Source organism: Symphodus melops, assembly GCF_947650265.1.
Source record: "Symphodus melops genome assembly, chromosome: 1".
NCBI classification, from domain to species: Eukaryota; Metazoa; Chordata; class Actinopteri; order Labriformes; family Labridae; genus Symphodus; species Symphodus melops.
In genome coordinates this window covers 16291570-16304142 of record NC_136691.1, presented here as the reverse complement: position 1 = coordinate 16304142, position 12573 = coordinate 16291570, and the positions used below count along the sequence as shown (strand labels likewise).

Genomic DNA, 12573 nt, shown 5'->3' with positions numbered 1-12573 from the left:
CCCATTATCAGCTCGCTGCCTCAGTAAAGCAAAAATGGCCGAGGCAGCAAAAAAAACCAACAAAAAAAAAACCCACCAGCATTATTTGCGAGTGACGATTCTGAAGCTGTCGATGCTCCACTGACGTGTGGAAGCGATGCGTTTTACCACTGAGAAACGAGAAGGTGCAGGACAAACGAAAAAAACGACATGCAGACATTGACAAACCGCAGAACCTACACTTCAGGTAATACCACTACTATGACAAGCATTTTGGCAAATCAACACCCCGAGTAGATTTGAAAAAAATTTGTGGAAAAAAAGACCAGTCATGCCAAAGAAATAAAGTATGAAGCAGGAAGGCATCAGCATAGAGACAGTTAGAAAGAACATGTTACACTGAGAGGTCCAGCTGCTGCATAGTTGAATAAAATGGACTTTTATCATTGCCTTTTATTTAACTATATATATATATAACTGTTAAATTTTAGTTGTTTGAGGAGAGATGTTACTGTACTCAAAACCATGAAATCATTGGAAGCCACTCTTAGAAACGTTGAGACAAAATTATGTATATATTCTTGATTAATCCCCCAGGGGGTCAAATTTAGTGCCCAAATTAAACGAATAGGAATGAATTATTTCTCATTCTGATTCACTTTTAGAAATAAGTTCAGCTCCATCTGCCACTCTCTGCTGTTTGAAAAAATAAAAGATGTTTGAGTCTCTATCATTCAAATGTAGCTCCCAAATGGACTTGTGTGCCATGGTTACCAACGCGCTCTGCTACTGTGTGTTTTCATTTGAGAAAGTAAGCTGCACATTGTGAGTCCACGTTGAATACATTTCAACCTCATTAATAATTTGCAACATCCGCAGCTCTTGTGAATTTCATTTTGGCTTCGACAAGAGCTTACTGCACCTCGAGCTAAAAATAGAGATAGTAAAATAACACTGGAGACTCCATGTACACTCAATCCATGCATTTGAGTGTGTTTCGCCCTCGTGTGCTTACATGCATCTCTGCCCGTACGAAGGTGTGTGTGAAAGGAGAGAAGACAAACGGACCAGGGAATGACATTGAGGAGGAAGGAAGCGTTAAAAATGTTTCACATGACAGGAGAGTGGAGCTGTGGCTTCAGATTCTCAGTGCGCCAGCAGGTTAGCCCACAGATCTAACCGTGACCCGTCCATCCAACCACAGCTTGAATACATTCAGAGTCCGCCGTTCATCTTCTCCTTTTTAAAGGCTTTTGGATACAACAAAAAAAATGCAACATAACCATAACACAGCTAGAAACATTTTCTCTCAGATCTCGGTGGAGGCCAAGCTTCAAATTAAATATAAAGATATACAAATATATAAATAGTTGGAGTGGCAGCACCAGTAAACTTTATAAAACAAACAGGCGTTCTGCAGGCTACTTAGAATGTGCTGGGTGGCGTCGAGCTCTGCACGAGTTTCTCCTGGCTGATATTCATCAGGACAGACGTCGATTTTTAATGACTCGCTCAATAGACACACTCCGACTCTCCTCTCTGCGACTCTCTCATGTTTATCCTGTCTCTCCTTCTCGAGCCACGCTGTCTCCTATTATTTGGTTTTTATATTCCTTTTCAAACATCCACTGTTATCCCCGAGTTTTTTACGAAAAGTGCTGACGGCTGTGATTGCTACAGCTCAGGCGAAAGATGTGGAGAGATTATTTAAGAGTATGAAAGCTCACCCAAATTTGGTTTACTTCAGCAAAAACATGACAAAAGAAAACTGAGAGGGGAGTGGGAAGTGTGACTGAAATTAACAATGGGTTTGAAGGTTTAGAGTTTTGCCCACTTTGACAGGCAGCTCTGATGAAAACCAAATCCTGTTGTGTAAGGAGGAAGCAGGAGGTAGAGTAGGCAGTGACTGAAATATATCAGGAGGTGATGAGGTTAAAGCTGCCATCAAGCTGCTCTGTGTGAGTCTTCACACAAACAAACACCACACCATGACATGAAAACAGAAACACAGACAGAGTCCTAGACAGACACACACCCACGCAGAGAGCGAGCACACAGTTGTCGGCGCAGAGTGAAGACAAATTGCTCCCTTTGAAGGCAAAACAAATCAAACACAGAGTCTGATTTCTGTCGCCGTACTGTTTGGCTACATTGCCGACATCTGACAAAAACATCTGTGCAGTCAAACCCAAGAAGCTGGGCAGGAGTGAACTACACGCACACAAACACACACACACACACACACACACACACACACACACCACACACACACACACCACACACACACACCACACACACACACACACCACACACACACACACCACACACACACACACACACACACACACACACACACACACACACACACACACACACACAGTTGGATTAAGGTAAAGAAAATAAATTAAAAAAAACTGCTTCTCATTTGACTTAAAAAGCCACAAAACCTCCTCTGCAGATGAGCACCTGCTAGCATTGATATAAAAGATTCAAGCTTTTCACATGCTAAGAAGAGGCTGTTCTGTTTAAACTCTCTGTTGTATTACTTTGAAAACCCTCCTGTGTGACATGACCAGTCTTTGATTATTCAAAAGCCCCAAAGAAAAGTCAGCTAATTCTTGATTAGACTGATTTAACTTGAGCATATTTTGGACGTTTTTCAAGAATGTAATTCCATTAAGTATTCCTCATAAGTAAGTAGCACAGTGAGAGTTTAAGCACTTAATTGATTATGTTTTTGGCTTTCACCCCAGAAGCCCTGACTGGTGTCAGCCTGAATGAAGGAGTTATGTGGTGTAAAGTTTGTTTGTTTGCTATGAGGGTTTGTAATGCACTCTTTGGGACAGAGTGAATCGTGTGTGTGTGTGTGTGTGTGTGTGTGTGTGTGCATGCTTGTAGACCACAAGCATGCACACACACACTGTCTGTGTAGAAGCTGCCTTTATTTGCTGCCAAGTTGAAGGGCAGATGTGTGTGTGTAACTCAAGATTTCTGCCCCAGGATTAGATTTGTTTTTAGTTTTTGATCCGAACTTTTCCTATTATAGGGCAGCAGAAACTCTGAATTCTTACCTGTAGCTCCTTCCTTTCCTCTTCAAAATAAAATATATTTCTTTTTTGTATGCCAGTCGAATCGAAGAGCTCGCCACGCTTTGCATACACGAGTGTCGTTCTGACTTTTTCAAAACATTTATCGGACTAAAACCCAATTTGTCAATGTGTTGGGATTATTTATCATTTCTGATGCACAGAATAAATACGTGGGCTTGCCTTTTGAGTTGATGAGTTAACTTTTTGATTAATGCGTTTCCATTGCTGAATATCAACACTCCCACAGTGTTTCCCTCCCTGTACTACCTTTCTGTGTAGAGATGCTCAGAATCCAGTTGAACTTCCACTGAATCAGCCCTTTAGGTCAATACATCTGGATATATTTAATGGCTTAAGACATGCTATTCAAAACAGGAGCAAAGAAGCTCCCATTTGATTAGACTGGTCCAAAACTGGAGTTTGTCTCATCATCCATTTCCTTGCTTTTCTGCGATCTTTAAGCTTATTTGCATACTTTTTATTGATCAAAATACTTCAGGAAAGAAAACAATCGGCACCTCAATTAAAAGATTCATTAAATGTGAATGCCGGTCAGGGGATTGCAAACATCTGTTTCTGGCTCCCTGCATCATAAACTCCCGAAGGTTAAAACGAAACACCAGTTTTAAGGCTTGTAGACTAAGATGGGATTTTCAGCTCTTCACAAACACAGAGGGGTTCAACAAAGGCTTCGGGAGGTTGAGAGAGAAACGTGAGGGCAGAGACTGAAAGCTCTTCCTGCTTTGTAGACACAACACACGTTTAACCAGTTTAAAGAGCACAACAGTTACAGACGCAGCTGTGATACAGAAGTTTCAAATCAGGCCAACATGTTCTTCCTTGCACCCTACATTAGTAGTATCAGAGAACAGACGTGCACTCAAAACAACTTCTGAGACCTTAAAGAAGCTTTGAAGTGAATTGGCTCTGCTTGTATTTTAACAGCCCCTTGCTTGAGTGTGTGCTCACTTGTTTATGACTGTTGGCATCTGAAACTACTCTGGTACACAGGAATGAATGAGAATACAGGAGAGGGGACTGTGTCTTTCATTCCAGCACGGCCTTGCATAAAGGGAGGTCACAAGGAACAGAGAGCTCAGAGAACATTGATTTAATACCCAACAGCTCCCTGGTTTGGAATTTCTTCTGAGCCGACGATTTCGGCTGAGCAGAACTGCTTTGATACAGCCTTTAAAGGGAGTTGTGACAGGTTCCATATGTGGAAGAAAGTAGGTCCAAAAAAAAACAAAAAACAGAAAAATAATCCACCTGTGAGGAGAGCAGCAACTGAGCCTGTCTGTGCTTACCTTTAGGATGTCCAGGGTCGCTGAACTCGTACTTTCCTATCCCGACAGTCCGCAGCATTTGCAGCCCGTTAGTACTGTCATGATTGTCCGCAGCTGAGGGTGGAGCCTGTGCTGCTGCTGCTGCTGCTGCCTGTCCATTGGTCAAAGGTAGGGCAGGGGGCTGAATGAGGCGGGGGTGAGATGGCAAGTGCCCGTTGCCATTCACAGTGTGATGGTTGGGATGCACCCGGTTGGCACGGGCAGTTAGGATGGATGACACTACTGTGGGTTGAGCAGTTGGGAAAGGAGCCTGACCGGGCATGCTCAGAACCATAGAGGGTGGCTGCTGGGTGGAGTTAGGCGTCAGCTGGAAGTGGGCAGTCATGAGAGGGTGCTGGGGGGGGAAAGGTGTCTGGATTGATGGGGTTACTCCGACAACGGGTGACTGTACGGTCACGTTGTGGCTGAAGGATGGTGGCTGAGGGAGGGTGTAGGTGTGGGGAAGGAGGCTGGGCTGGCTCACTACTGCTACTGGTGCAGACCAGGACGGACCTATAGAGGGGGAAAAAGACAGAGGAGCAAAAGGAGGTAAATTTACTGCAGCAAAAGCTTTTACAATACAACATAGGCGGTTAAATTCTCTATGGAATTATTGTGCTGGAGATTCAAGCAAGACCGAAACAATCATAGACTGCTGACACAAGATGTTTAAATGAAGACTGCTGCTGGGCTTCACTACAAGTTTGTTTTTTATACGAATACTGAAAGCGATGTACACACCTACATTCCTTGTCACCATTATACAGGCCTACATCCAGTTCCAACATTATGAAAAGATTAAGAGACTTAGCATTACTAAAGTTGAACAAATGCGTTTCTGAATGTGAAAGCGTGCATGCTACACTATTATCTGTGCAGGAGTCTGTGTTTACACAGACACTCTGAGCCAACCATTTATCTACCCTGAGGTATTAGATGCTGAAGCTGTGCTGGTAAAGACAAAGCCCTATTGGGCCAATGTGCCGTCTTCCTCATCTACTCAGCCTCTCACACTCCCTCATCTCTCGCTCTCCCTGCCAGGGTCCAAGCTCCAAAAATAGCTTGCCAGTCTTCCAAGGGGCCAAAAGCCAAATCACAGCACGCAAAAAAAAAAAAAGCTACAAAAGAGAGAGAACAAGCCCACAGTATTCGTGTCACTACACTTGCTGGTATACTGGTCCAGGCTGAGACAGATAGCAGGAGAGAAAGACAAAAAAAACCTCAGAGAGAGGAAAAAAAAAGAAACAAAAGAATCCTGAGAAGAAGCCAGATCTTCTAATACGTCATTGAGCTGTCTGTACCCACTCTGTTTTATGTGCATGTCCTTCACTTTTACTCTTTTTTTGCAGAAAAGCTAGAGCGTTCAGTTTGTAGGACTTCTCTTCTTCTCCTGTCTGAGATTCACTACACACTATAGATTGCAGGAAAGCAACTGGGAAGGATAACCTGGATCCTAGCTTTTGTGTATTTAATCTGTCATTAGCCCTTAGATCTGCAGTCACACTTTATAAAGGTAGGGATACACATGATCCATACAACTATTTACCTATTTGTCCTATTTTGACAAAATTCAGGAATCATTAGTTCCTCTCTAACAATCCTGTCTTAAATCAGCATCAATCTGGGTACAGAGCTTATCATAAATCTGTCACTGCGATTGCCTCTATCAAAAATGACACAATTTCTGCTCTTGCCTGTGTGTTACATTGTGAAATACTGTGCTGTGTGTTACATAGATTTAACACGTTGATACTGTTAAGCACACTTTGCTCCTTCTGAGGCAAGGTCAGGTTGGTTTTGATTCAGTATCATGCGAGTGGTTCCAGGACTGCCTGTCACAGAAACAGCACTGTGTGGTTTTAGATAATAATAATCGTTCTGTGTTTCTGCCAATGTCAAACTGGGTTCCACATAGTTCAACATGGGGTCCTCTTTTATTTACAATTTGCATTAAACAATATTACTTTACATGATCATCATTGGTAAAATACATACATTAGTTCCTTGTTAAACCAGTCTCACGTTCCAGTCATTGGCTGAAGCTTGAAGTTCCACTAACAAACAGTTCATTTGGTAGAACAGCTATGCTGCCTTCATATGAAACACTTAGCAACAGCCCTTCAAGCTTCACGACTTCTTCCTGTGGGTCATTTCAAAACGTTGAGTTTGAAACAACTCTGTCTTTAAATGTAACTGTTTTCAATTGTCTTGTTGCCATTACTCGTATTTATTGTTTGTGTATAATGTACTCTGTTATGTTGTAGTCTTGACCTCATTGAAAATCATGACCTCAGTGACTCTCAAGATTTAAATAAAAGGTTGAATGAATGCATTTAGAGTATATATGGAATTAACTTCATTGTCATGACACTATTTGAAATGAGAGATAAAATAAAACCAATATCTCCATTAATATAAAATATAAAAATAACATACGTTATTGAAAGCACTTCACATTGAAGTCTCCGTTTACAGAAAGAGTTGATTAATTATGAGACTTCCTGGAAACGCAGCTCGGTGAAGTGTGGACATGAGCTTCATTGCAAATTCCAGCCACGGTTTGGAATAATGGAAACTGTACATGCTAATTAATTTTCAACACTATGCTTGGATTGTGAGTGTCATATGTGCCAGTGTGCTTGGATGGTGGCAGCTCACTGTTCTCACACTGCACTCTGAGCTGCAGGGTGAGGAGTAAGAGGATGGTGGAAGGGAGTGAATCCTCAAGCCTGATTTATAGTTTTGTATCAATAGTACGCCTACATAGAAGCCTATATACATAGCCTGATGTGAATCTCCTCAAATATGTCACAACATTTTCAAATGAAGCAAGATACCAAGCCTAATTATGACTTGAAGATAAATAAATATTCTATGTATCATTAACCAGTGTGTTTCAAATCTTTACATGATATCTTCCATTTCAGTAACTATTGTTTCCTGTACACAAACTCGCAGAGAATACGGTGGAACAAGAAACTGTTGATATAAGTAGTATAGAAATCATACTGCCAGCTAGAGTTTGTAGGTGAAGAATTGCATAGCTACGTTGACACCCAAGGCACAAGAATGAAATGCTCCGGGAAAGTATGAAGAAGGCTTTACGCACGATAATTCAAACTCTGGGGCTTATTTTCCATTTCAACCGGACCCTCAATGAACAGCAGGAGATTGCAGGTTGGAGTAAAATCACAAGTCAAAAATAAACACCCTAAAGCAACTGCATCCTTACGTCATAAAATCACAAATATTTCTCCTAGTAACTGCTTTACTGTTAAAATACTAAAACTGCTCCATGTTTCAATTTGAATTTTTTAATTCCAGATGTATTTAGGGATTTGCATGCCTTTATTTAAAAGACAGTACAGTGGATTGAGTCGTAATTCGAGAGAGAGAGAGAGAGAGAGAGAGAGAGAGAGAGAGAGAGAGAGAGAGAGAGAGAGAGAGAGAGAGAGACAGAGAGGGAGAGAGAGTGGGGAATGACGTGAAAAAAAGGAGCTACAAGGCGGACTTGAACCTAGGCCGCCCATTTTCTGGCCACTGGCCTCTGTACATGGGCTGTGCGAACTAACCAAAGAATTACAATAAAGATTTGAGTTGAACAGGAAGCAGCAGCAGCTCAAAACATGATTTTGAACAGAACGTTTGCTAACAGAGTAGCAGCTGTCTGCACGCTTGATTTATTGGCATTCCACTGGCAGAAACTGTGTGTCAGAATTATGCTTAAATGAGACACCAGCAGAGCAACGGAGGGAAATTAACTGCTGTAGGGCAACGCCATTCTGGGTGAGCTCATTAAAATGAGAAAAAAAAAAAAAAAAAAAAACTGTGACATTGGCTGAACTCCTCAATGTGCTGCAGAGACAATTTTGTTCTTTTTGAAGGGGCATGAATAGAATAAGGTTGACATCAAAATAGACCTGTTGGAGGTTAGTTTATATTGGTTTAATTCAGCTTTAGTTAGTGACAAAAACAATACAGAGTAAGTGGGGACTGGAGGGCTCGTAAAGGGGCATCTGGAATTATATAGTACTTGCTTTTTTTGAAATCTTGATGTGTAAATGACCTTCCTGTAATTTTCTGCATAATTTATCTTAAATTATGTAAAGATGCTGTTTGTAGATTCAATTATGCATGGTTGTGTATGTACAGTATGCATGTTGTGAATGAAAGCATGGATTTTATGTAGGTCAAGTCATCTAAGATGTCTTATTAGCATTTGATATTAGTTTCACTGGTCAGCGCTGTCTGGAGTGAAGCATGTTAGTGTGTGCTTCGTGCAGGGGCAGCGATGATGTCAAATTTAAATCACTGTAAAATTGCATCAGTAGGAATACATGAACGTGAATGTCAGTGTACACGTGTGTGTGTGTGTGTGTGTGTGTGTGTGTGTGTGTAAATGGTGTGTGTAAGATTCGTTACCGCTGGGCTCGCTGTCTCGATGCTGCTTGGCAGGCGGCTCATCTGTGTCCCAGGGTGTGAGCTGGTTAATGGGAGTCTGTCCCCACCTGACCCCTGGAGCCAGCAGCAGTCCTGGACTCTGGTTTTCCCCAGGAGACACACCTGAGACCTGCAGGGCGTGAAAAACATCACTGATTACAGATTGTTCAGTCAAACGTAAGAAAATGCTGAACAAAAAAGACATCGCAAAGACCAAATCAGGGGTTGGCATCCCGAGGCTCAGAAGCCAAATCTGCCTCTTTTGCTTCTTTCTATCCTTCTCTTTAAATGTTGCAGGGTTGAGAGAATTGAAAATGTGATTCCAAAACACTAAATGAAAGCTATGTGACAATGTGTACGTGGAGGTAAAGTCACTTTACTAAACCTTTGCACCACCTCTAATAGTTTAGTCTGTAGGGTGGTATAAAGTGCGATCAGAGGAGCCAAAGCTGGTGAGATCACAGGCTCAACATTGGGCCTATAATAAAATATACTCTTCTCCCTATTCTCAGTTTGGACACTTTAGTCTAACAAGCCTCGGCCTGCCTCCAAAGTTCAGAAAGACAGACCTGTTCCCCAGGCCCCTCCTGGCTTATCCCTCGGTTGTTCCATTATCCTCCCTGACCTGTAGTTCATTTCATTAAGCTCCCATCATGCATCACAACAGCTCTGCGACGAAACACAACAGGGGGGGGGCTGGCTCAACCATAAACCTCAAGACCATAAAAATACAATCCAGCTAATTCAGTTCACAGCGAATGAACATGCAGATCTACGTATTGGATTGATGACATTTCAGGAAGTTAAGCCTCCCTGCTTTCTTTATGGATGAACCACAGCTTCACAGTCTTCAACACAGAGGGCCTGGTTTACTAAAGTTTTAAAACTTGATACCACCCGCAAAAATGTGCTATCGGATCTACTAACAGTATGCAGTGAGGATTGTGTCTTTCATATGAGCAAAACAACACACAAGTACGTTCGCCTTAATGAATATGCAATATTGGGTGTTTCTGCCTCGTATTGCAAAAATACTGGGAGGAGAAAATCCAAAGAAGTTAAGTTAGTACACGCGCTGTGATTCACCAATCCTGACAAAAATCTGACACGTCTTTCCCACAGCTCGTCCCTCTACAGCCCCCTGCTGCTACACTGCAGGACGTTTGGATTTGGGGAACCTCCACCACAGATCATTTATTCAATATTTTGTGCTTGAAGCCGTCCTGCTTTCTGTCCAAACTCTGCGTGACGTAAGCCAGTAGAACACACTAAAGCCTGATTGTAATACTATCGCAATAAGGTTTGTTTTCATTCATGCAAAATTTCTTAGTAGATCACCTGCAAAACACACACCAACCAAACGTGCACGTTTTTGGACTGAATGCGCAATTTAGTGCTCTTTAATTGGGTAAGTAAATCAGACCCTTAGACTCCTTACATGGTATTTAGTTTGCAACAATAATTTTCTGGTTGATCATGTTACTGTCTATATTGAGATTAGTTTAAATGAAATTCCAGAAAGAAGCTATGCTCATCTTTACAAAATGCTCATTCTCAAAGCACAATGTAATGGCTTCTAATTGCTTATTGAATAAAATTAACAATTGTATTTTTTGAAATTGTTAATAAAAACAAAATCTCACTCGTTATCAAGATGGAACCGCCAAAACACACAGCTTTAAAAATCTGTCAGCACAACATGTGCTCTGTCATCAAGAACGTCACACCCACAGACATGTTCACCGAGTGTCACTTACTTGATAAATCTATACTGAAAACTATCTGGCAGTTTGTAAGAGCTAGGGGGCAAAAACATATATATATATATATATATATATATATATATATATATATATATATATATATATAAAAAGTGCAGGGAAACATCCCAAGGCAAAGTAGCAAACAGTGATGGAGTGAGAGAGTGAAGTTGGGCAGAGGTGGAGACAGGCTGTCAGCTCTTTTAGTCCAGCTGTTACCTGTCAACAAGAAAAAATACTGAGACGGTTCTCTCTGAGAAAGTCCTCAGAGCTCGATTCCACCCGAGAGGACTTGAGACACTGGGAGAAAAAATGCAGACTGTTTTTAAGGTGAGGAGTTTTCATAGCCCACGATTTGTTTTTAAACGAGCATTTTTTTCCACCTCAGCTCTGTGAGCTGTACTGTTGCTCTCAAGCCATGCTTCCCCTTCTCCTCACAGCATTATTATAAAATTAGTACTCTCGCCATTTAACCGAAACAGAGACGAAAACAGGAAAAAAATCTATTTTCTGAACACAATCCATCTGCCAAGGTTATTAGTCAGCTCCATCACACTGACAGCACATCAGCCAGGCTAAGGAACAATCCTGACAAAAAATGATCAGTGTAAGGCAGGAACTACACACACACACACACACACACACACACACACACACACACACACAGACGGTGGAAACAGGAGTGTGTACGCACATACACACAGCAACCAGGAGATATGAGACAGGATGCTTATTAAGATGTCAAATTTGCTGCATGTAGGCAGGAAGGTGTTTCAGGTTCTGGGATAGTGCCTGACATTTTCTCCCCATTTAACTTGCTCTACTCATTTCCAGTTCCCTCCTAACAGGTCACACATTATCACTAGCAGCAAATGGTTTCCCCGACTCGACACAAACGGGGGAGTGGAGCCAGAGAAATGATTTCTGAGCAGATACGAATGAATTTGTTTCCAATCTGGTTGAGGAAAGGTTTTTTTTTTGCGCTGCAAATAATGGCTGTGTGTACGAACCATATAGGGTGTTGTTTGGCACACACACACACACAAACACACACACACGCACACAAATATGCAATATTGTTTGAGCAAACGTGCAAACATTAACATGCAAATTTTTACACAAGGGAGTCATTCCTCTTTGTCAAATGGAAGTAGAAAATGGCCGACACTTGTTCCCATGCATAAGAAATTTCTTTCATTTTTTAAGCCCCAACAACTAATTCTATTCAACTTTTCCTTCCTAATGCTAGTACCACACCAGGCCTGTATGATTTGGCTAAAATGATAATCAAAAGGGTTTTGTGAAATAGATCAAATTTCAGTTTTTAATCACCATTACTTTATCATTTCTTTTCACATATATTTTAAAAATATAAATATAATCACTCAGCCATTACCAGTCCTGGACTGGGACCAAAAATCAAATACACCCACTGCTACACTGTGCTATGTCACTCTGAGCGGACTCCCCGCTTAATAGGATAGGATTGGATATTACTTTATTGATCCCCAATGGGGAAATTCGGGCATTACAGCAGCAGCAGTGCAGAATCAAAACAAAAAGTCAAAAAAACGAATAAAACAATAACATAAACATAAATACAATTCCAGATAGTAAGGGGGGGATATATACAGAGGACTATAATGTGGTGGACTCAACAGGACAATGAAAAAGATAGTAATAATACTGTGCAGTGAATGGCATGTTAAAGTGACCAGTGAAAAAGTAAATAAATAAATAAATAATAGTAAAGGTAGCTGAGGAGAACACGATATCTGTACTCCAACAGAAGTAAGTATGGTTTGATTATCACAGAAGGATTCTGTTGAACACCTTCCTGTTCATCAAACCTTAGATATAAAATTAAAGTATGGTTGTCCATTGATACGCACACATACTGTGCAGTAAGCACAACACAGACCTTCCCTCCTCTCAAAACCTTTTAGCGTTTCACACATGTCAGACTCGGTGTATAAAAAA

The 12573-nt window shown here is 41.3% G+C and overlaps 1 protein-coding gene across 2 annotated transcripts in view; it reads right to left on the bottom strand.

The window, feature by feature from the left end:
- Positions 1-12573, bottom strand: part of LOC306831128 (kelch-like protein 29) — a 142158-nt gene that overhangs the window by 70557 nt on the left and 59028 nt on the right. For both annotated transcript variants that reach the window (XM_079355052.1, XM_079355051.1), the window contains exons 4-5: positions 8816-8963; positions 4376-4906 (exon numbers count right to left, since the gene is read on the bottom strand). In XM_079355052.1, coding sequence (XP_079211178.1) covers positions 4376-4906; positions 8816-8963 — 679 coding nt within the window. The remainder of the gene's footprint in view (positions 1-4375; positions 4907-8815; positions 8964-12573) is intronic.